General features: G+C 38.1%; 1 protein-coding gene across 1 annotated transcript in view; it reads right to left on the bottom strand.

The window, feature by feature from the left end:
* The window catches only part of ULK4 (unc-51 like kinase 4), a gene marked incomplete at its 3' end in the record, with an annotated part of 718552 nt that overhangs the window by 265307 nt on the left and 428015 nt on the right, over nucleotides 1-25230 (bottom strand). Inside the window, exons 25-26 of the mRNA XM_007949711.1 lie at nucleotides 16322-16373; nucleotides 16128-16222 (exon numbers count right to left, since the gene is read on the bottom strand). Of these exons, the coding sequence (XP_007947902.1) occupies nucleotides 16128-16222; nucleotides 16322-16373 (147 nt within the window). The remainder of the gene's footprint in view (nucleotides 1-16127; nucleotides 16223-16321; nucleotides 16374-25230) is intronic.

Raw genomic sequence — 25230 nt, 5'->3', positions numbered from 1 at the left:
CAGAACAAGGGGACACTACATGGTTTAAAATCAAGAAGGGAGTGCATCAGTGTGTATCCTTTTACCATACTTATTCAATCTATATGCTAAGCAAATAAGCCAAGAAGCTGAACTATCTGAAGAAGAACGTATCATCAGGATTGGAGGAAGGCTCATTAACAACCTGCAATTTGCTGACAACACAACTTTGCTTGCTGAAAGTGAGGATGACTTGAAGCACTTACTGATGAAGACTGAAAAATACAGTCTGCAGTACAGATTATGTCTCAATATAAAGAAAACAAAAAAATCTCACAACTGGATCTGTAAGCAGTATTATGATAAATGGAGAAAAGATTGAGGTTGTCAAAGACTTCACATTGCTTTGTTCTATAACTGACACCAGTTGAAGCAGCAGTCAGGACATCAGATGACCTATAGCACTGGGCAAGTCGGCTGCAAGGGACCTCTTTCAAGTGCTGAGGAGAAAAAATATCTCCTTGAGGATTAAGGTACGCCTGACACAAGCCATGATATTTTCAATCACCTCGTATGTATGTGAGAGCTGGACAATGAATAAAAAGTAACAAATATACTAGTAACCAAAACAATTAAATTTGAGGAGGGGAGCCACTTTCTACATGACTGTTATCAGTAACTCTGTTGTTTTTAAAAGTTTCACAAGTTAAAAATTGACTGTTTTATAGGATGCCAATTTCTTATACAGAAAACAAAAACTAATTAGTTATCATATACTAGTTGTAAACTGAGGTCACTGCAAACTTCTGAATTTTAAATAAAACCTTTAGCCCTACATCGTATAAGAAATTCAGCATCCTCTCCAAGATTTCTAAGAATTCTCAGGGGGTTATTTGCTTTCTCATGGTTCACTGCCGACTCTCTGAGTTTCCATCTCATGCTCTCATTCACTTGCTTTACTTTCCCCTGTTGTTTAGTTCCTAAAGACTGAATGTACAAATGGACAACAGCCAGACCATCTATGACCATAATTTCTGGTGCACTCAGCCCAGGAAGCCAAACCATAACCTTTATAACAATCAGCTCAAAACAGTCAGGACCTGATCAATGACCTCTAGCTTCCATAATGTTTATACCCTTCTTCCAATTTAGGACCAATCATGTTGCTGTTGTTAGGTGCCATCAAGTCACTTCTGACTCATAGCGACCCCATACACAGCAGAACGAAACACCAGCTGATCCCGCACCAGCTCCATGATCCTTGCTATACTTGAGCCCATTGTCGCAGCCACCATGTCAATCCATCTCATCAAAGGCCTTCCCCTCTTTCATCGACCCTCCACCTTACCAACCATGACATCCATCTCCAGGAAATGATCCTCTCTGACAACATGACCAAAGTAGGTGAGACAAAGTATGGCCATCCTTGCTTCCAAGGAGCATCTCAGCTGCACTTCTTCCAGGAAAGATCTGTTAGTTCTTTGGCAGTCCATGGTACTTTCAGCATTCTCCACCAGCACCACAAGTCAAAAGTATCAACTCTTCTTCAGTTTTTCTTATTCATTGTCCAGCTCTCATATGCATATGAGGCGATTGGAAATATCATGGCCTGTATCAGGTGCACCTTAGTCCTCAAGGAGACATCCTTGCTCCTCAGCACTTGAAAGAGTTCCTTTGCAGCTGACCTACCCAGTGCTACACGTCATCTAATGTCCTGACTGCTGCTTCCATTGGCCTCGATTGTAGAACGAAGCAATGTGAATTCTTTGACAACCGCAATCTTTTCTCCATTTATCGTGATGCTGCTTAATGGTCCAGTTGTGAGGATTTTTGTCTTCTTTATATTGAGATGTAATCCATACTGCAGACTGTGTTCCTCAATCTTCATCAGTAAGTTCCTCAAGTAATCCTCACTTCCAGCAAGCAAAGTTGTATCATCAGCATATCTCATATTGTTAATGATTCTTCCTCCAATCCTGATGCCACATTTTTCTTCATATAGTCCAGCTTCTCGGATTATTTGCTCAGCATATAGATTGAATAAGTATGGGGAAAGGATATAACCCTGAGACACTCCCTTCCTGATTTTAAACCATGCAGTGTTCCCTTGTTCCATTCGAATGACAGCCTCCTGGTCAACGTACACGTTCCTCATAAGTACAATCAAGTGTTCAGGAATTCCCATTCTTCTCAATGTTATCCATAATTTGTCATGATCCACACAATCAAATGCCTTTGCATAGCCGATAAACCACAAGTAAACATCTTTCTGGTATTCTTTGCCTTGAGCCAAGATCCATCTGACAGCAGCTATGATATCCCTTGTTCTACATCCTCTCCTGAATCCACCTTGCACCTCTAGAAGTTCTCTGTCAATATACTGCTACAACCATTTTTGAATTATTTTCTGTAAGATCTTACTTGTGTGCGACATTAGTGATATTGTTCAATAATTTCCACATTCTGTTGGATTACCCTTCTTTGGAATGGGTACAAATATGGATCTCATCCAGTCAGTTGGCCAGGTAGCTGTCTTCCAAATCTCTTGGCATTACTGAGTGAGTGCCTCCAGTGCAGCATCCTTTTGTTGAAATATCTCAATGGGTATTCCATCAACTCCCGGAGCATTGTTCTTCACCAATTCCTTCATTGCAGCTTTGACTTCCTCCTTCAGTACCATTGGTTCTAGATCATATGCCACCTCCTGAAATGGATGAAGATCAGCCAGTTCTTTTTGGTACAGTGACTCTGTGTATTACTTCCATCTTCTTTTGATGTTCCCTGCATCATTCAATATTTTGCCCTTAGAATCTTTCAATATTGCTACTCGAGGCTTAAATTTTTTCCTCAATTCTTTCAGCTTGAGAAATGCCAAACGTGTTCTTCCCTTTTTGTTTTCTAACTCCCGGTCTTTGCACATTTCATTATAGCAATTGGCTCTGTCTTCTCGAGCTGCTCTTTGAAATCTTTGGTTCAATTCTTTTATCTTGTCATTTCTTCCATTTGCTTTAGCTACTCTCTGCTCAAGGACAAGTTTCAGAGTCTCTTCTGTCATCCATTTTGGTCTTCTCTACTTTTGTTGTCTTTTTAGTGATCTCTTGCTTTCTTCATGGATGATGCTCTTGATGTCATCCCCTAATTCATCTGGTTTCCAGTCATTGGTGTTCAATGCATCAAATCTATTCTTCAGATGGTCTCTAAATTTAGGAGGGATATATTCTAGATCATATTTTGGCTCTCATGACAATGTTTCTGGGCTATTCATAAATTTGTGCAGTAATGTATCAGACAGTGTTTCTCTGCTATTCATAAGGTTTTCCCTGGACAATTCTTTAAGAAGTGGATGGCTTCCTCCTTCTTCCTAGTCTGTCTCAGTCTTCAAGCCGGGTGGATACCTGTGCAACAGGTGCACCCCACTGGGTTTGAAACACCAGTGGCACAGCCTCAAGACTCACAGCAACACCTCACCACAGTAGGACAAACCAACAGACAAGTTTGTCTCCCTTAGCTGTTGGAAACCCCTCCAACCACCCTTACCTGGATCCCTGTGGCTAACTCCTCAATCTGTTCCAGTCCCCTTTGCCTTTTCTGTCCTCTCCCTGCCTTCCCACCTCGCTCCTTGTGGGGCATGGCCTGGGTTCCCTCTCTTCACCTGGGTCCCTACTGCTGCCTCCTCGATGTGTTCTGGTCTCCTTTGCCTTTTTTTGTCCTCTCCCTGCTTCCTGCCTGGCTGCCTGTTCTTAGGTCCCTTTTTTGTCCCTCCCTGCTTCCCGCCTCACTGCCAGTTCTTAGGTCCCTGGAATGTTTACAAGCGGTGGCCATTTTGGACATAGGACAATCATAGAAAGTCATATATGCTCCCCTAACCTATCACATTGATTGACTGCATTTGAATTATGGTGTTGGTGAAGAATACTGTGGACTGCCAGAAGATCAAAGAAATCTATCTTGGATGAAACACAGCCAGAATGCTCCTTAGAAACAAGGATGGCAAGACTTTGCTACTTATTCTTTGGTCAGGTTGTCAGGAAGAACAAGACAAATGAGGATATACCATGCTTGGTAAAGTAGAGGGTCAGTGACAAAGAAGACCCTAAATGAGATGGATTGCCACAGCATCTACAACAATAGAGTCAAGTATAACGAGGGTTGTGAGGATGGCACAGGACTATGCAGTGTTTCATTCTGTTGTACACAGGGTCACTATGAGTCAGAACCAACTTCATGGGACCTAACAACAACATCCAATCACAGAGGATGCTCTGCTTCTACTAGTCTGCCTTCAGCTTCCCCAGGCGAATAGCCTCCAATCAGAGCATACCTGAAGCCTTCTCTTTTTCCCATTACAAAGCTCTTCCACTTCCCTTACTTGTCTTTGAGTCTCTGTCAAACATAAGTGATGGTAGCTGACTTCTGTGCTATAGCATGCTTTGAATAAATATCCTTTGCTTGTTCTCAGTTTGACAGTCTTACTTTCCACATGTCTCACTGTACCATACCAACATGGACAAAGAACACAGTTGCCTTATAAGTGTCAAATTTAAACATCTGACAGGTTTTGGGCATGTATGTCAGGACTTCATCGAGGGTTTGGAGAGACAGAGATTTTATAAAACACCAAGAATTTAAAATTGAATACTAAACATCCTTACTTTTAATTGTCTTTAATCACCTGCAACTTAGTTTTCACTGATCTTCTTCTAAACTTTGGGCTTCTGTCCTGTCACCTGGCTTCCAGTTTCTAGGTCCCTTTTCTTTGTTTCTGCTTCCTTTCCTCTCCCCCCACCCCCCACTACCCAATGCTTGTTCATTTTTCACACAGTTTTAGCTATTCTAGTAATTTAATCCCATTTGTGTAGTCAGGCTTCTAGGCCACTCCAAATCCCTGCCTTTATAAGAAATGTAGTCTCAATATATGTATGGCCTAATGATTACATTCTCCTTTTAATATCCACTAAATTACACATAAAATTGTGATCAAGTCCATTTACATCTTAACAAATGTCAAACTATGTATTACACCAACCGAAACATGAGTAAATAGCATTGTTATTGATTAATCATGCTGAAGCATGCCTCTTATTTTTAGAATAACATTTAGAGCATTCTATCTGACTCATTATAAACCTCAATATGGATTTTGACAAGTCAGATTAAAATAGCTTTCTGTAATGATAACCCAAATGCCAACTGGTAACAATACAGCATGACAATAAAAAAGAAAGGAAAAGAAAAACTTAAAAATCTTTACCAAATCACTTCCAGGTTACAGAAAAACATGACAACAAAATCTGACACAGGCAATTATAGAGAAAATTTCCTAAGCCTTCAAACTGGTATGGCTTTGCTCACTGGTACCAGGATACCATTTTTAAAAAAAAGGGAGAACCAGTCATCTAAGACAACAGACAATGAGTACACTTTTTCTGCTGTGGAGTTATATGATTCACTTATTCATCTTTGCCCCTACAGATTCTTCCATACAAGTTATAAACAATATATACACCATCAAAATACACATCACTGCAATCCTAATCAAGGTCCCTGAGCTTGCATTAATGACTTCTCTGTATCATAAAATTCCAGCATTCATTACTTATTTCACTTGTGGGGATAATATACCTATACTCAGCAATCCAAAGGATTTTAATTTTTAATAGTAGTAGTGTTGCTTTCATAAATAAATAGAGTTAGCTATGCTAAAGTTCATTTGAGTACATGTCCTAAAAAAAAGGTACACTGAACTCTTTATGAAAATGCAGATTCCTACGTCTAGTAAGTTTTAATTCCTTTGCTCAAAAGCTAGAACTCCCACAGGGGGAAAGAAATGTATGCACATTAACACTGATCCCAGCTCATAGTCACCCTATAGGATAAAACAGAACTGCCCCACAGGGTTTCCAAGGCTGCTACCTTTACAGAAGGAGACTGACACATCTTCCTCACATAGAGCACTTGGTGGGTTTGAACCTTCAACCTTTCTGTTAGCAGTTGAACGCTCAACCACCACATGACCAGGACTCCTTGCACATTAATTACTGCAAATAATCTTCAATGGTATTTCCTAAATGGAGTAGCTGTCTGTGACTTAGAGATGCTAAAGACAGCTCTGGGTGCTCTGGTAGTGTAGTGCCTAAGGCACTTGACTGCTAACTAGAAGGCTGGCAGTTCAAACCCACCAGGCACTCTTCAGAAGGAAGGGTGGGCAATCTACTTCCGTAGTGATACTGCCTCGGAAACCCAAGAAGGGGTCACTATGAGTCAGGTCTGACTCGACAGCACATAACAACAACCACAACAACAAAGACAGCCCTAGAATATTGAAACTAAATGATAAGAAATGCATTGAAATGTATAAACAACACCTGCATCTCTAAATCTTACTTCATTTGTTCTTCAACAAAGTCATTCATGCTCAAGATGATGCTAAGGTTATAATTTAGCACACTTACTTTCCATTTTAAGAAATACTAAAAAAAAAATTGAGATACTAGAAGGTCAGCAGCTTTAAACTAAAAGTAACTATATAATCATATTTCAATGTTTTTCTTGGAAAGAGAAACTTAGTCAAGGAAAGGTTTTCACAGAAAAAGAAACATTCTTTGATGGTTTTCAAAGATGAGAGGGAAAATCACTAATTAGATAAGAGACACATATTAATTTGGGTGAAAAGAAATGCAAGATACAATAAAGGTATGATCAGCACAGTATCACTAAGGAAAAGAAAGACACAGAGAGGTATACAAGAGTTATAGACAACAAAGGTAAACACTATTACATATATAATCTTGCATTATCAGTAATAAGAAACAGTAATCTATAAATGGATACCTAGGTAAACAAGCAAGATGACCAAGTATGGGTAGGCAAATGGGACTATGCCCACAATCTTATACAGGTTTGGCAGATGATATTTCTACATTAGGTTTTTGTGTGTATGATAAAAAAAAAAAAAAAAAAAACATCCATGTATATAGTAGAACAAACAAGGCAGAGTTAAAAATTCTTAGCCATAACCAAACACCTTGAAAGAATGAATTGCTGGGCCTGGAGACTCAGAACCATAGTCACAGGGGACATCAAGTACAATTGGCATAAACTAGACCACAAAGACGATATTCTACCTGCTTTGGTGAGTAGTGACTAGGGTCTTAACAGCTTGCGAGCGAACATCTAATAAGCAACTACTGTTCAATCCTGATTTGGAGCAAAGAAAAGTGAAGAAAATCAGAGGTGCATAGAAATAATTAGTCCAAGCAACTAGTGGATGACATGAACCTCACTTTCCATGATCCTGAGACCAGAAGAACTAGATGGTGCCTGGCTACCACTGACAAGCACTTTGAAAGGCATAACAATAGAAGGTCCTGGACAAAATGGAAGAAAAGTGTGGAACAAAACTCAAAAACATAAAGGTGACCAGGTTTACTGGTTGGTAGAGACTGGTAGAACCTGTGAGCCTACGGGCCTTGGTCACCCTTCAGACCTGGAACTGAACTCACTCCCATGGCTCAACGTTCAGCCAAACAATAGACAAGCCTATGGGGTGAATACTAACCACAGAGGTACAAACTCCTTAGAACAATTGACCGGACAAGATCAAAAGGGCAGCATTTGCCCAGGTATAAAGCTCAGAAGGCAGGAAGAAATAGGAAACAAGGACAAAGGGAAATGGTAACCATAGGGAGGGTAACCACAGGGAGGATAATCATAGGGAGGGTAATCATAGGGAGATAACTGTAGGAACTGCATTCAGTGTCACAAAACAAAACATTTATAAATAGTTGAATGGAAAACAAATTTGTTCTACACACTTTCAATCAAATCACAAAAAAAAAAAAATTCTTTAAAATAACTTAGCCATATATGATGAAAATATGTTTTATGATCTTTGTTATTTTTGTAGATGAGTAACTTTTCTTTGTTTTTTTGTTTATTTCACTAATGAAAGTAAATCATTTGAAAATTGAAGTTTACTTTTCTAAGAACTTAATTAATAGTCTTATTCTGTATTTGCAAATTAATCATAACTGCTTTTATTTCAGTGGACCTTAAACAGTACACCTGTTTGACAAGACAATAATTAATATGCTCATACCAACTGCCAGTTGCCTTATCTCAGCACAAGGTAATGGCAAAAATACACAATGAATTCACCTAGGATGGGACTTCCACCTCCGGTAATGTCAGAATGGGTCACTCAAAACAATGCTTTTCAGAGGAAAACTAGTCAAAACATTATTGAAATCTTCTTTGCAATATTAAATAGCAAAAAGATGTTGAGGAATTACAAGGGTCACATAAGATTGGCTAAAATTCAAAAGCTTGGTAACATGCTTTTGGTAAGCCTGTGGACAAGATTTTCTCAGATATACTGGTGGGAAGTGAAAATGGTATACTTGTATATGAAGAATTCTGTCAATATCTAACAAAGCTATGTATGTATTTAAACTCCAATCCAATAATCACCCTCCTAGGAATTTACCTAGAAGGTAGCGTAGTGCCTAAGGCACTTGACTACTAACCAGAAGGCTGGTGGTTCAAACCCACCAGCCACTCCTCAGAAGGAAGATGGGGCAATCTGCTTCTGTAGTGATACCACCATGGAAGCTCAAGGAGGGGTCACCATGAGTCAGGTCTGACTCGACGGCACATAACAACAACAACAAAGATACACAGCTAATGACTGGCCATTATATATGCAAAGTTTTATTCTAACATTGTTTATACTTGTGAAATACTAGAAATTATCTAAATGTCCAAACAGAGGAGATTGGTTGAATCAACCATGATACATAGACCCACATTGAAGTACTAGGCTGTTTTAATAAGAATGAGCTGATATGGAGTAATAGCTGATATTTATGGTTAAATGAAAAAGCAAAGTATAAAAAAAAGCATATAAAATATTTTACCTTTTGTGTAAAAGATAAGAGGAAATAAGAAAACACATATTCTCTTTACAAACACTGAAAGGATTAAAAAAAAAAAAAAAAATGAAGTTGGTGACCTACAAGGGTGGGATGGAGCGGTGAGGGAACAGAAGGTTATATATCAAGGGGAGGGACTCACACAACTTTAAATATATTTCTGTCTATAGTTTTGACTTTTGGAAGCATGTTAACATTCTACATATTCAAACAACTCAAATAACAAGGAAGGGAAGAGAAAAAAAGAAAACCCAAAATTAAAAGCAAATGGAAATAAATCAACCCAATTTTATTTCAAATCAACATTAGAACCACAGTAAAATTTTGGCAGGAAGGAAAAGAAGGAATCCAAATATTGTATGAACACAGTATTGACTATACACCAGCCGTCTTGGGTGGCACTAACGGAATGGCAAGTAGGGGAACGGTTTTGTAAACAAAGACTGGTCTCATTAGGCTTATTTTTTGTATTGGGTTTAGGTGTAGCAATTCTGCAATGATTTCAGACATATTATTGGATTGAGTAAATGAGAAAACGAAATGATCTTTTTGGGAGCCAGAGTTTTCACTAAAAAAGCTGGGATACGCACATATGAAACGGGGGGAGAGAGGGTCCAGGCAAAAAAGAACCACATGAGGGTGGGTTGGATTGGGAGATATCAATGTGAAGTTGTGATTTCAAAATGCTTGTATGTCTATGTACATGCATTGATATGTATGCATACATACACAAGCATGCACATGAGGACATGTATACATGTACGCATGTGTTTGTGTTTTTATACATATGTACACATTCATACATTTCCCAGCTCTGTGGTTGGGAAGGGGCTAGAAGCTAAGACATCTTAGTAAAGACAAATACATTTAGTGACTCAATCTTTATCTCATATATTATTGCCCACTAAAGAGAACCAAGACCACTAAGAGAAATGATGAGTCCAGGGCCAAAGCAGAGCAATTATAAGCTAAACCTAGAATATCTTGTGCTAGAAACAAATCATTCAGAAAATAATGGGATATGTCACAGGACACAGGAGCCAACTTGAAAGGGCTTACACTGGAAAAAATCTGGTATAATTTGAATATCAAAATAATATACTGTAACAGACAGAATAATGGTCCCTCCAAGATACCCATATCCTAATTCCCAAATCAAAAACTCATTGCCATTAAGTCAATTCTGACTCATAGTGACCCAGCAGGACCGAGTAGAACTGCCCCATAGTTTCCAAGGCTGCAAACCTCTACAGAAGCAGACTACCACATCTTTCTCCAGCAGAGCAGCCAGTGGGTTTAAACAGCAAAGGCTTAACCATTATGTGACCAAGCCTCCTATTCTAATTCCCAGAATCTGTTAATATGCTACCTTACATGGCAAAAGGGACTTTGCAGATATGGTTGAGTTAAAGACGTTGAGATAACATGACTGTGCTATGTTATCCAAGAGGACACACAAAAAGAAATATTATTTGATGATTATGGGGGGTAGGAGGGTAAAGGAGGATAAACTACTAGCTAGAGCGCAGACATGTATTAACTTTGGTGAATGGGAAGGCAATACACAACAAGGAGACGGTCAGCACAAAATGATCAAGGAAACAAAGATGCTGGGAGCAGTACAAGAGTTAAAGGCAACAGACATTGAAAAAACTACTTCATACATAATCCTGCAATAACAGTTAATAATCTACAAGTAGATACATAGTTAGACACATAAGCTGAACAGGTATGGGAAGGAGAATGGGACCATAGCTATGAATATATAAAGGTTTGACAAAGTTATGAAAATTTCTTACCCATAACCAAAACTCCTATGGGAGTGAAGCCCTGGGCCTGGGGGACCCAGAACCATAGTCTTGGGGGACATCAAGATCAATTGTCACAATACAGTCCACAAAGACAATGTTCTATATCCTACATTAATGAGTAGAAACTAGAGTCTTAAAAGCATGTGAAGAGCCACCTAATATGCAACTATTGGTCTTTCCTCATCCACAGCAAAGAGCAGTGAAGAAAAGTGAAGATATACGGCAATAACTAGTCCAAAGAACTAATGGACCACACTAATCGTAGCCTCCACAATCCTGAGGCCAGAAGAACTGGATATCACCTGGCCACCACTACCAACTGCTCTGAAAGCGTTCACATTAGAAGGCTCTGAATAGAGTGGGAAAGAAATATGGAACAAAACTCAAAATCATAAAGACAACTAGGCTTACTGGTCAGATAGAGACTGGTAGAACTCCCCAAGACTAAGGCCCTTGGTCACCCTTCAGACTTGACTTGAACTGAACTCACCCCTGCAGCTGAACTTTTAGTCAAACAAGAGACAGGCCTATACAGTGAACAGTAACTCTAGAAAAGTATACTCTCCGTAGAACAGTCAACCATTGAGATCAAAAGGGAAGCATTTACCCAAGGATAAAGTTCAGAGAACAGGAAGAGTTAAGAAAGGAGGAATAAAAAAAGAGAAACCCAGAAGGAAGTAGGAGGAGAGATATTACATTGAGGGGATTATAATCAACGACATGAAACAAAATTTGTGCTTGAATGGAAAACTCATTTGTTCCGTAAACTTTCACCCAAATCATAATAAAACATTTGAAACAATAAAACATCTCCATATAGGACAGGCTTTTCACAAAAAGATACTAAGATTTAGATTATTTTTCAAAGATACAGAAATAAAAATTCATTTTCGGTTAATTATGTTTATTATTGCCTTACTTTTCTAATATAGAAATCATCTTATTTTTTTCCATTTGCTATCAATATCATTTTTTTTTTAAATCTCCCAAGAGTGGAAACAAATTCTTCTTACATACCAAATCAATGTGCTATTTCTGACTGCTTTGTAGGCAACACTGAAGCATTCCAACTCTGAGGCAGTAAATGATCTAAATTCTAGGAAAAATCTTAGTTAAGCATTTATGTTTTAATTCTTAGTTTAGAATTATGCATTTAGACACTTCCATAGGATAAAGTATTGATTAGGAACCTTGAACACAGTTGTGCTAATGTTTCAAACAATGTTACATTCCTTAGGCCACTGAATCTTCATCTCTGTGTATTCCAGTCACACTTAAGAAGAGGTAATTACAGGATTTCCCATGAGTTAGAGCATTGAAAAGTATTTTTTTATGAAGTCTGTAAAAAACATTTACTTTTTCTGTCATAATGGAAGGTTTTGATTTCAATAATTAGTAGGCTAGCATATCATAATTAGAAAATAAATTCATTAAATTACAATTTAAATATAAATACAGATGTTTATTAATACTTGATCTTTACAAATCAGCCACAGGTTATTGCTCTTCAGAAAAAAGGATCAATAAGTAACACCAGAGTAATATCTCAACGGGAAGCTAAGAAATCATTGCTAAGAAAATGACCATGACAGTGTTTCTGGGAATGGTGAGTTTGGTTAGTTGGACTACCTTTCTCACCAAAAACAATGAAAAATGCCAAGTAATATACAAAACATCAAAGCCCTAAAAACAGTTAAAATCTAAAAGGAGAGCTGAGAATGCTCAGACCAATTTTTGAATGAAAACCTGTAACTAGAGAATTAAGCAGAAAGCTTTTGCCAGCAATACAAACATGGGGCTTCAGTTGGGGTCACAGGACCAGAGAGAGAGGTTTGGGCCCAGAGCCTCTCAGTGCATTATGAGAGTTTCCTTACACTGATCTGTGGCCCCAGAATAAAGGTTATTAACTCATCAGGTCTTGTTACCAACTCCTCACACCACTCTCCTAGGAAGTACTAAAAAGGTTGCCCTGAGAAGTTAAAGCCTTATACCCTTATTCTCAGGGATTTGTATACTGGGTACAGAGAGGCTAGTTGCCTATCTAAGGAATCTCAAAATATGACCTTGGTCTAGGGTAGCCTTGATTGCCAGAGCCCTTATGTGCATGGCAGAAGGAAACATGAAGACTCTCTGGAGAACGGAATCTCCAAACTAGGCCCTAGGAAACTTCCACAAACAGATTTCAAGGACAATGCCCAGCAACCAGTACAAGATAATCAGAGGCACAAAAAATCAAGATAAATTGGGCACAAACACGGTATACTAAACACCACCAACAAAAGGAGACTTTCACCATCTTCTGATAATGGAATTATCAAACAGTGTCTGTGAAAAATAAAATAAGTAACAAACTGGAAAATATCTATAGGGAACAAGAAACTATAAAAGGCAATACAGTACATTTGAAAAAAATAGAAAAAAAAATCTAGCAATGACAGAACTTGAATAAGTTAAAGAAAATTAAAAACTCAACAGCTGTATTTGGCAGAAGACTGGACATAGTAGAGAATAGATCAAATGAAATTATCCAAAAATACTGAGAGAAAAAAAGACCACACAGAAAAAAAAACAGACGTTTAGAAAACATAGTTGCAGAAGAAAAGAAGACTCAGAATGAGAATTTGCCAAAACTCATGAAAAATGACAATCTACAGATTTAAGATACACAGAGGATCCTAAACAGCATAAATAAAAAGAAATCTATATTAACTATAACATCAGGAAAGTACAAAACGAAAAAGACGGGGGAAAAAAGTTTTGAAATGCCATTGCTCTTTTCCCACAGTTGCCACTATCATGGAAGCAAATGCAATCTTATTAAAATGTGAAAAAAATGAAGAAGAAAAAAAAAGGCAAGAGAATCCTGGGTAGGTAGTAATATTACTATTTTAACACTTAGGGGGTATGTTAGTTCAGTTTGTGTGTCAACTTGGCTGGGCCTGGTTGAGTGGCTGGGCACCTGGATGTAGTATTCCCATGATGGGGCTGGTAATCAATTTCATGGTGGAATCTACTGGGAGCAGCTGAGTAGCTGCCTTAGGGAATGTGGTCTGCTTCCTGTATGGACCCTGCATGTAGTCATGTTGTTGTTCAACAGCCTGCCATGCTCTGCCGACCTTGGGACTTACAGTGGGCTTAAATTAATGGCCTGCCATGTGGTTTGGTAACATTGGGACTGTGCCTTTTTACTTGTCAAACTTGGGCTTCCCAGCCCCAGTAGCCATCAGCTGTCTGAGTGAAGAAATGCCGCTAGCTCCAGTGGGCTGGGAGCAGGAGACAGAGCTGGACCCTAGGTTGAGGGGCTTTTACGCAGCCCCTAGAGCCTGGCATTTTGAACTTGGACTTAAAACCTCCAAACTGTAAGAGAATAAACACCTGTTTGTTAAGGCCATCCCATTTGTGGTATATTCTTATCAGAGCGGCACTAGGTAACCAGAACAGGGTTACATAACCTTCTGGTGATGTAGTGCCTAAGGCACTTGACTTCTAACCAGAAGGGTGGTGATTCAAACCTACCAGCCACTCCTCAGAAGGAAGACTGGGCAATCTACTTCCATAGAGATACCACTTCAGAAACCCAATGAGGGGCTGCTATGAGTTGGAGACAACTCGACAACACAGAAAAACAACAACATAATCTTCTAAATACTATTTCACAGAAAATGTACGTATGTTAATAACTAGCATATAAAATTCTAGAATAAAGTTGATTGTATCTAGTTTTCAAAATAATTTCTAATGCAGAAATCAAAATATATAATGATATGTCTCTGGCATTATAAACTGTAAGTTATCATTTTTTAAAATTGAATTTTTTAAATATGTATATAACTTAACCCAAACCAGAACTGAACTGTCTAATTCCAAAATATTACAAGTCAAGGAAGAAAATATTTAAACAATGTTAAAAAAAAAAAAAAAAAGGCTAAGTCAGGGGAAAAGGATAATGTAAAGAAACAAATTCCAGAATTCCATTCTACAATGGTATCTATGTGATCCTCAGCAGGTCACCTGATTTTTCTCTAATGCACAATTTCTGGTTTAAAATACAATTTTAATTTCCAAAGTTAGTCCTTTGATTCATTTCCACTGCAGGCAGTCCCTGACTCATAAATGGCTGTTGTCCAAAATTTTTCCTGTAGGTTACTTGTTTGAAATTTTAAAAACAATTTCTAATCAAAATCTCTACTGCTCTACTGAGTTATGCCTACGCAAACCAAACCAAACTCACTGCTGTCGAGTTGGTTCCAACTCATAGAGATCCCTCCCTTGGGTTTCCAAGGCATATCTCTATGGGACTAGATTGCCCAATCTACCTTCTGAGGAGTGGCTGGTGGGTTTGAACTACCAGCCTTCTGGTTGGCAGTCATATTATCCAAAAGTGCTCACTCTTTTTAGGACAAATGCTAATTAAAATGGGACACTGGGAAAAGAGGCAGAAGCTGGAGTGCAAGGCACCCATCTTCCCAGTACCAAATCACTATTCCTTCAGTGGGAGGTTAGGGAAGGACTCAGGAGGATCATGAAGGGAACCATGGGGCCAGTCCATGACAGCCTCCAGAAACAGCCACTACCTGGTGAGGACCGATACTGGCTTCACAATCATTTTCTCCTCCTACCAAGCTCCTCTTCTTCGAGGCTCCTGCTAATGAGACCATTACCCACTGTAAATGAGCCGAGTCCAACTCATAGTAACCCTGTAAGACAGAGTAGAATTGTCCCAAAGGGTTTCCAAGGCTCTAAATCTTTAAGGAAGCAGACTGCTACATCTTTCACTCATGGGGCAGCTAGAGTGCTCGAACCACCGAGCTTTCAGTTAGCAGCTGAGAGCTTAACCACAGTGCCAGGGGGGTGCCAATGAGAACACAGTGGTGTCAGTCTTCTCTTCTCAAAAGTCAGCACCCAATTCAACTGAAGATCCCTCTAAGACAGTGCCAGATTCTCAACTGGGCACAATTTTCTCTCTGAGGGGACATCTGGCAACATGTAGAGGCATTTTTTTGATGTCGCAACCCAGTTGGGGTGGTAAGAGATGACCTAAATGCTACCAACATCTGGTGGGTACACACAGCATATAGAATTATTCCACTTAATATATCAGCAGTGTTATGATTGAGAAACCCTACTCTAAGGGTTTATGCTATTGGGTACAACAAATAATCAGGCAATAAATAAGCAAAGGAAGCTGAGGGGAAAGGTGTGAATCAAGAGGGGAAACTGAATAATCAATGAGCAAAGAAAAATCTGAAGAAAGTCAATAAGAAGGGAAGGGATTTCCTATGTTCATCCTGTCAGGAGGGGCAGCTTTTCTGAATGGTTATTCCATGTAAGGAATACATATAAGTAAACATCTATAAATGAGGTCTCTTTATATACAGAAGTTCCAAGAGAATGAAAACGTGCTTTTACAAAAGCTGCCAGAACTGACCGTAGAGCGATAGTCTTTCAATAATATAGGATACTGAATTATTGCTTCAAAAGCTGACAATGTGATCTTGATAAATTCTTCCGATGCCATCAGTCCTAGGAGAAGAGTCAATTATTATAGGTGATTATTAATAAGTTCTAAACCACAGCATCAAAGTATTTCAATAAAACACATATATCACAGTGTATACTCACCTAAGGCTCCATCTATGTTAGTCTCTCCTGAGTCTACAGATTTAATATGACTCTGTTAAAAAATAAAAATTTTAATAAATCGATGTTTCAAAATAACTGACATAAAATACATCATTACTGTTTTGCCTGTAATTTCACCTATCATTCTTAATGAAATAAGTCAGGGACAATATTAAATACTGTATATATACCATAAACATTTTTTAAGTTAGATTAAATGCTATAAATAAATCATAAACCAAAATCATTTTTAAATATACAAACCAGTGTTAATAAGATTTAAAGTTGGAGCACATTCAAAAGTAATAGAAGCACAGAAAGGTCAACCTGCAAAAGAAAGCTAATCCAATAGATAAATAACAATTTCCAATGACATCCTACCATTGCTCAGTCACTAACTTGAAAGTTAGTGAGAATGGCATGTTAGCAAGTCAAACAGTCTTCTCAAAGGAAAAGCAGGACATAGCAGTTCACATCTCAAGGCCTGTCTTCAAACTTCACCACTGCCGTTAGTCCCGCCTAGTATCACATGCAAATAAAGTTTTGCTGAAGATAATTCAAAAACAATTGCAGGAGTACATCAACAAGGAGCTGCCAGATAACTGCCATCAATTTGACTATGACCAATGGCAACCTTATACACAAGAGAACAAAACTTCGCCTGGTCCTGTGTCATCCTTACAATCACTGGCATGTTTGAGCCCATCAATGTGGCTACTGGGCTAATTCACCTCACTGAGAATCTCCCTAACTTCAGCAAACATGATGTCTTCCTCTGGCGATTGATTTCTCCTGATGTTATGCTCAAAGCATGCAAGTTGAGATCTATAAGGATTTCACTGGTTAATTTTCAAAAGCAGATCTCCAGGCATTCCATCATGGTCTGTCTTAGTCTGGAAGTTCTATTGAATCCTGTCCACCATGTGCAACCCTCCTGGTATTTGAAATACCAGTGGCATAGCTTCCGACATCACAGCAACATGCAAGCCACCATAGTACAACAAACTGACAGACAAGTGGTGGCACAGACACTTGAGTAGATTTATTTACATCAACTGGTGTGTCTTTCACAATTTTTTAAAGTCAACACCAAACACAAACATTTTCAACAAGAATTATGTGCCCATTTTGGAATTTTCTGAAACCAGCTATTTCAACCAGATTTCATGAAAAGCTTACATTGCTTCTTTTTCTTCACTTGGTTATTTATTTTCTAGTCTTCTTTTGTTTAGTCAGACACTGAATACAAGAATTTAAAGCATTCCATACTTTCAGTTTTCAAAGAGCATGCATTTTCTAGGCTGTAAGATACTCTTTATATCAAGACAATAAAAATCTTCATTTACGGATTTCCTCTTTTTAAAGGAAATGTGTACTGATTACTTAAATTATAAAGTATACACATTTGCTTCATAAAACTATGGAAAATTATAGTGAAATTTAAAGGAAGGAAAATCACCCATAATGGCACAGACAACCATTGCCAAAACATTATTCCTTCATAGTGTTTCCTATTCAGAAAAATGCATTTATACATAAAATAAGTTATTTACATGTGTATGCTATAATATATATTTTTATATAATATATATTTATATTACATACACAAATACATATGGTTAATACTGTGTTGGATATATAGAGTGATTTCTACTGTGCCATTTTTTCCATTTAACATTGTATATTAAGTAATTTCCCAAATGATTAAAAAAATTTTTAACATTTTAATGGCTATATTTTTTGATATGTATATGAATTACATACAGTTTTATATCACTTCAATAAAATTCAAAAGAAACCCAAACAAAGAATGTATTACTTTACGACATGTGTATGTGGTAAAACTATTTAAAGATACCAAAGAAATTACAAATTTATGATGCTAGTTATCTCTGGAGGAGCTCTGGTAACATAGTGCCTAAGGCACTTGACTGCTAACCAGAAGGCTGGTGGTTCAAACCCACCAGCCACTCCTTGGAAGGAAGGTGGGGCAATCTACTTCCATAGTGATACTGCCTCGGCAACCCAAGGAGGGGTCGCCATGAGTCGGGTCCAACTCAACGGCACATAACAACAACAATAGTTATCTCTGGGGGACAGGCAGGCAGGGATGAGTAAAGGCAAGGAATGATTAATGCTGTCGTGCAGGTGTGGTTGGTCTTAATGATTTGCTTCATTGGGCTTTGTATCATAAAAGATGTACATATGTTCTTTTGCATGTATTTCATACTTACAAAATATTTTAAATAAAACCATTGGATCATAGTAGAGCTACTTCCTGCTCTGAGCCAACTGCTTGCTTATATATTTTTTTTATTCCAACATTTGATAGTACATTTTTACTATTTGTTACTTTTACTATTTGTTATTTGTGTCGTTCAATACTTTGCCCACAAAATCCTTCAGTACTGCAACTGGAGCCTTGAGTTTTTTCTTCTGTTCTTTCAGCAGGAGAAATGCCAAGTGTGTTCTAATTCCCAGACTTTGCAAATTTCCTTATAATGTTTTGCTTTGCCTTCTTGAACTGCCCTTTGAAATCTTCTGTTCACTTCTCTTACTTCATTTCTTTATCATTAGCTTTAACTATTCTACCTTTAAGGGCACGTTTCAGAGTCTCTTCTAACATCTATTTTGTTTTCTTCTTTCGTTCCTGCCTTTTTAACGACTTTTTGCTTTCTTCATGTAGGATGTCTTTGATGCCACCCACACCATGTCTAGTCTTTGGTCGTTAGTGTTCAATACTTCAAATCTATTCTTGAGATGGTCTCTAAATTCAAGTGGAATATAATAATTTGCCTCTCAAGAACTTTTAATTTTCATTCACTTCAACCTTAACTTGCAAAGGAGCAACTGATGACGTGTTCCCAGGTCAGGCTCTGGCCCTTTTCTGACTAATGAAATTAAGCTTCCCCATCTCTCTTCCCACAGATGTAGTCCATTTGATTCCTGTGTATTCTATCCCACGAAGTCCACTGTGTAGCTGAACCACCAACTTTCTGCCCAGCAGTCAGACACCTTATGCACTGTGCTATCAGAGCTCCTTCAGACTTCAAAAGATGGTAGAATTCTTCAATTTCTTCACCTTTGACTTTAGAAGTTGGTGCATAAATTTGAATAACTGTAGTATAACTGGTCTTCCTTGTAAGTGTAAGGATATTATCCTATCACTGAGAGCATTCTACTTCAGCAAAGATCATGAAAGGTTCTTTTTCATGATAAATGCAATGCCATTCTTCAATCTGTCATACCCAGCATATGAAACCATATAATTATCTGATTCAAAGTGGCCAAAATCTGGCAGATATTGATTACTAAATAAGGAAGAAAAAAGAATGTGTACTATGATTCTTTCTCTGTAATTTAAAAGGGGGGGGGGAGATGATAATAATAATAATACATAGATATTGAACCAGTATGATGAAAGCATACAACCCTGACCTGACAGGTATCTTTCCTGATTTTAAACCATACAGTATCCCCTTGTTCTGCTTGAATAACTGCCTCTTCATCTATGTACAAATTCCACATGAGCACAATTAAGTGTTCTGGAATTCCCATTCTTCACAATGTTATTCATACTGCGTTATGATCTACACAGTCACATGTTGTTGCATAGTCAATAAAATACAAGTAAACATCTTTCTGATATTGTCTGATATCCCTCATTCCATATCCTCTTATGAATCCAGTTTGAATCTCTGGTTCTATTACCAAAGCCAGATATGGTATATTGGAATATACCATAGACTGCCAGTTCCCTGTCAAAATACTGCTATTACTATTTTTGTACTTTACCAAAAAACCAAAAACCAAACTCGCTGCCGTTGAGTCATTTCTGACTCATAACAACCATTCCTTGGATTTCCAAGGTGGAATCTCCATGGAAGTAGATTGCTTAATCTGTTTTTTACTTTAAAACCAAAAAGACCAAACTCACTGCCGTTGAGTCAGATCCAACTCATAGCGACCCCTCCTTGGATCTCTAAGGCAGTATCACTATGGAAGTAGATTACCCAATATTCATTCCTTCAGAGAAGTGACCAGTGGGTTTGAACTGCCAGCCTTCTGGTTAGCAGTCAAATTCCTTAGGCACAACACCATTTTAGCCACCAAAATTTTATTTGTGCATAATATGAAGAAGAACACAACATCAGGATTGAAGGAAGACTCATTAACAACTTGCAATATATAGATGACACAAACTTGCATGCTGAAAATGAAGAGGGCTTGAAGAACTTATTGATGAAATCAAAGACTACCAGCCTTCAGTATGGATTATAACTCAACTTCAAAGAAAAGTCCTCACAGCTGGTCCAATAAGCAACATCACGATAAAAGGAGAAAAGATTGAAGTTGTCAAGGATTTCCTTTTACTTGGACCCATAATCATCACCCATGGTAGCAACAGTCAAGAAATCAAATAGCATATTTGCATTGGGTAAATCTTCTGCAAAAGATTCAAATTGTTAAAAAGCAAATATGTCACCTTGGGACCAACATGTGGCTGACCCAAGCCATGGTATTTTCAACTACCTCATATGCACATGAAAGCTGGACAATGAATAAGGAAGACTGAAGAAGAATTGATGCCTTTGAATTACGGTGTTGGCAAAGAATACTGACTATACCATAGACTGCCAGAAGAACAAACAAATCTGTCCTGGAAGAAGTACAGCTAGGATTCTCCTCACAAGGGAGGATGCTGAGACTTCATCTCACATACATTGGACATATTATCAGGAGGGACCAGTTGTGAAAGACATCATGCTTGGTAAAGCAGAGGGTTAGTGAAAAAGATTAAGATGCTCAATGAGATAGAATGAAATAGTGGCTCCAACAATGGGCTCAAACATAGTAACGATTGTGAGGATGGTGCAGGACCAGGCAGTGTTTTGTTCTGTTGTACACAGGGCTGTTATAAGTCTATAGTACCTAACAACAACAACAATACATAGGTATTACACAAATGCTGATAAAAGGACAATAATTTTTTTAAGGAATATATTCCAAAAAACCACTGGAGATGCCAAGTGTGTCTCCATTTTTCATTTTCTGCTTTTTGTAGAGTCAGAATTTTCTAACCATTCATATGTATTATCATTTTTTTAAAAAAAATGTAAACAAAGGTTATCCAGATGGTGAAACTATGAACTTCTTTTAACTTACTTCCTTTCTTATACTTATCCCTTTTAACCAAAAGGAATCTGTATTGATGTTGCACTGATTTATCAATGTTAATGTCTTCTGATAGATTTCTTCTTCATTCAGAGTGTAGAAAGAACAAATCAGGTAAGGGTGGGGATGGAGTAGGAAGCATTGGAGATTCAAGAAAAGAAAAGAAGGTAAGAACAGTCATCTAGGTAAGTATGAGGTATATAAATCAGGAAAGTGAATGAGATAATAAAGTCTGCAAAGAGGGCTCACTTGAGACAGGCAATCATGAATTTAAGGTGACACAAGTCATTCTCATTGTGTTTTTCCCTAGTCATATTTATCCGTTCAAAGGCAGGGGTAGAATAGGTGGAGAATTTTTATACTTTAAACCCACCAGAATAAACAGGATCCTGAATATTTCCATCTAAACAAAACCAAAAGAAGATATCTCCATGTGAAACAGGCAAATCATTCCCCAGTGCCACTATGAAGACTGAAGCCAATAGGAAGCACAATTCCGACCCCCTCCAATCTGCTCCTTGAAGTCCCTTCTAATGAGTGGAGTTTAAACCATCTGATCACCATCTCCCCAGTCACCTCGATGTGGCTTTAAGGAAGCCCAAGAAGTGATTTTTGCTGCTACTTGATATAGCTACTTGTTGTTGTTGCTAGGTGCTGTCCAGTTGGCTCTGACTCATAGCAACTCTATATATAACAAAATGAAACACTGTCCAGTCCTGTGCCAACCTCACAATCTTTGCTATACCTGAGCCCATCGTTGTAGCCAGTGTGTCAACCCATCTCATTGAGGGCCTTCCCCTTTTTTGTTGACCCTCCACTTTACCAAGTATGATATCCTTCTTCAGGGAATGATTCCTCCTGACATGACCAAAGCAGGTGGGGTGAAGTCTGGCCATTCCCACTTCCAAGGAGCATTCCAGCTGTACTTCTTCCAGGACAGATGTTAGTCTTTTTAACAGTCCATGGTACTCTTAGCATTTTCCTCTAACACCATGACTCAAAAGCATCAATTCTTCTTTGGTCTTCCTTATTCACTGTCCAGCTCTCACATGCGTAAGAAGTGACTGAAAATACCATGGCTTGGGATAAGTGCACCCTAGTCTTCAAAGGGGAGCTCTGGTGATACAGTGCCTAAGGCATTTGACTGCTAATCAGAAAGCTGGCAGCTCAAACCCCTCACCAGCCACTCTTCAGAACGAAGGTGATACCACCTCGGAAACCCAAGGAGGGGTCACTATGAGTTGGAACTGACTTGATGGCAGTGAGTTTGTTGTTTTTTTTTTTTTTTTTCACTCTTCAAGGAGACATCTTTGTTCTTTAGCACTTGAAAGAGATCTTTTGCAGCAGATTTGCCCAATGCAATACATCATCTGATGTCTTGACTGCTAATTCCATTAGTATTGATTGTAGAACTAAGTAATATGAAGTCCTTGACAACTTCAGTCTTTTCTCCATTCATCATGAAGCTGTTGTGAGGATTTTTGTTTTCTTTATACTGAAGTGTAATCCACAATGCAGTTGTGAGGATTTTTGGTTTCTTTACATTGAGGTATAATTCATACTGTAGACTGTCATCTTTAATCTTCGTCAGTAAGTGCTTCAAGTCATCCTGACTTTCAGCAAACAAAGTTTTGTCTTCTGTGTATCACAGGTTGTTAATGAGTCTTCCTCCAATCCTGATGCCATGTTCTTCTTCATACAGTCCAGCTTCTTAGATTATTTGCTCAGCATACAAATTGAATAAGTATGGTGAAAGGATACAACCCTGATGCACTCCCTTCCTAATTTTAAATCATGCAGTATCTTCTTGTTCTGTTCAAATGAGAGCTTCCTGGTCTATGTACAGTGGGTACATTTAAGTGTTCTGGAATTCTCATTTTTCTAACTGTTATCCACAATTTTTTATGATCCACACAATCAAATGATTTTGCATAGCCAATAAAACACAAGTAAACATCTTTCTGGTATTCTTTGCTTTGAGCCAAGATCCATCTGACATCAGCAATGATATCCCTTGTTCCATATGCTCTTCTGAATCCAGCTTGCAACTCTGGAAGTTCTCTGTCAATATATTGTTGCAACTGTTTTTGAATTATCTTCAAGTAAGATTTTACTTGCATATAATATTAATGACATTATTCTATAATTTCCACATTCCACATTTTCACCTGTCTTTGGTATGGGTACAAATATGGATCTCTTCCAGTCAGGTAGCCAGGTAGCTGTCTTCCAAATCTCTTGGCATAGCCGAGTAAGTGCCTCCAGTGAGGCATCTGTTTGTTGACTTAATGGGTATTCCATCAATTCCTGGAGCCTTGTTTTTCACCAATTCTTTCAGTGCAGCCTCAACTTCTTCCTTCAGTAACATGGTTCTTGATCACAGGCCACCTCTTGAAATGGATGAACAACAACCAATTATTTTTGGTGCAGCATATTCCTTCCATCTTCTTTTGATGTTTCCCACATCATTCAATATTTTGCCCAGAGAATGAACATTGTAACTCAAGGTTTAAATTTTTTCCTCAGTTCTTTCAGCTTGAGAAATAGTGAGCGTGTTCTTCCCTTTTGGTTTTCTACCTCCGGGTCTTTGTACATTTCATTATAATAATTGGCTTTGTCTTCTGAAGGTGCTTTTTGAAATTTTCTGTTCAGCTCTTTTATCTGGTCATTTCTTCCATTTGTTTCTGCTACTCTCTGCTCAAGGGCAAGTTTCAGAGTCTCTTCTGACATCCATTTTGGTCTGATCTTCCTTTCTTGTCTTTTTAATGACCTCTTGCTTTCTTCATGGAGGACATTCTTGATGTCATTCCACAATTCCTCTGGTTTTTGGTCACTGGTATACAATGCATCAAATCTATTCTTTAGATGATCTCCAGATTCAGGAAGAATATTATCAAGGTCATATTTTGGCTATCATGGATTTGTTTTCTCTTCAATGTCAACCTGAACTTACATATGAGCAGTTGGTGGTCTGTTCCACAGTCAGCTCCTGGCCTTGTTTTGGCAGAAGATATTGCACTTCTCCATTGCCTCTGGCCACAGATATAATCAATCTGATTCCTGTGTATTCCATCCAGTGAAGTTCAAATGTATAGCCATTGTTTATGTTGTTGAAAAAAGGCATTTGCAATGAGTAAATCATTGGTCTTGCAAAATTCTATCATGCAATCTCCAGCATTATTTCTACCATCAAGCTCATGTTTTCCAACTACTGGTGCCTCTTCTTTGTTTCCAACTTTTGCATTCCAGTCACCAGTGATAATCAACACATCTTGATTGCATGTTCAGTCAATTTCAGACTGCAGAAGTTTGTAGAAATCTTCAATTTCCTCATCTTTCACTTTGGTGGTTGGTGCATATATTTGAATAATAGTAGTAGTAACTGGTCTTCCTTGTAGGCATATGGCTATTATCCTGTCATTGACAGCACTATACTTCAGGATAGATCTTGGAACAGTCTTTGTGACTATGAATATCACACCACTCCTTTTCAACCTGTCATTCCTGGCATAGTAGATCATATGGCTGTCTGATTCAAAATGGCCAAAACTAGTCCATTTTGGCTCACAAAAGCCTAGAATATCAATCTTTACGTGTTCCATTTAATTTTTGACAACTTCCAGTTTTCCTAGATTCATACTTGTACATTCCATGTTCCAAATATTAATGGATATTTGCAGCAAAATACTTATGTATAATTCTTGAAAGTCAACAAAGACTTTTATGTTGGAGAC

Source organism: Orycteropus afer, unplaced genomic scaffold (genome assembly GCF_000298275.1).
Source record: "Orycteropus afer afer isolate SDZICR_OR568_19922 unplaced genomic scaffold, OryAfe1.0 scaffold00250, whole genome shotgun sequence".
In the NCBI taxonomy this organism is placed as follows: Eukaryota; Metazoa; Chordata; class Mammalia; order Tubulidentata; family Orycteropodidae; genus Orycteropus; species Orycteropus afer.
The sequence above is the reverse complement of the archived record's forward strand: the minus strand, read 5'-3'. Positions and strand labels throughout refer to the sequence as shown.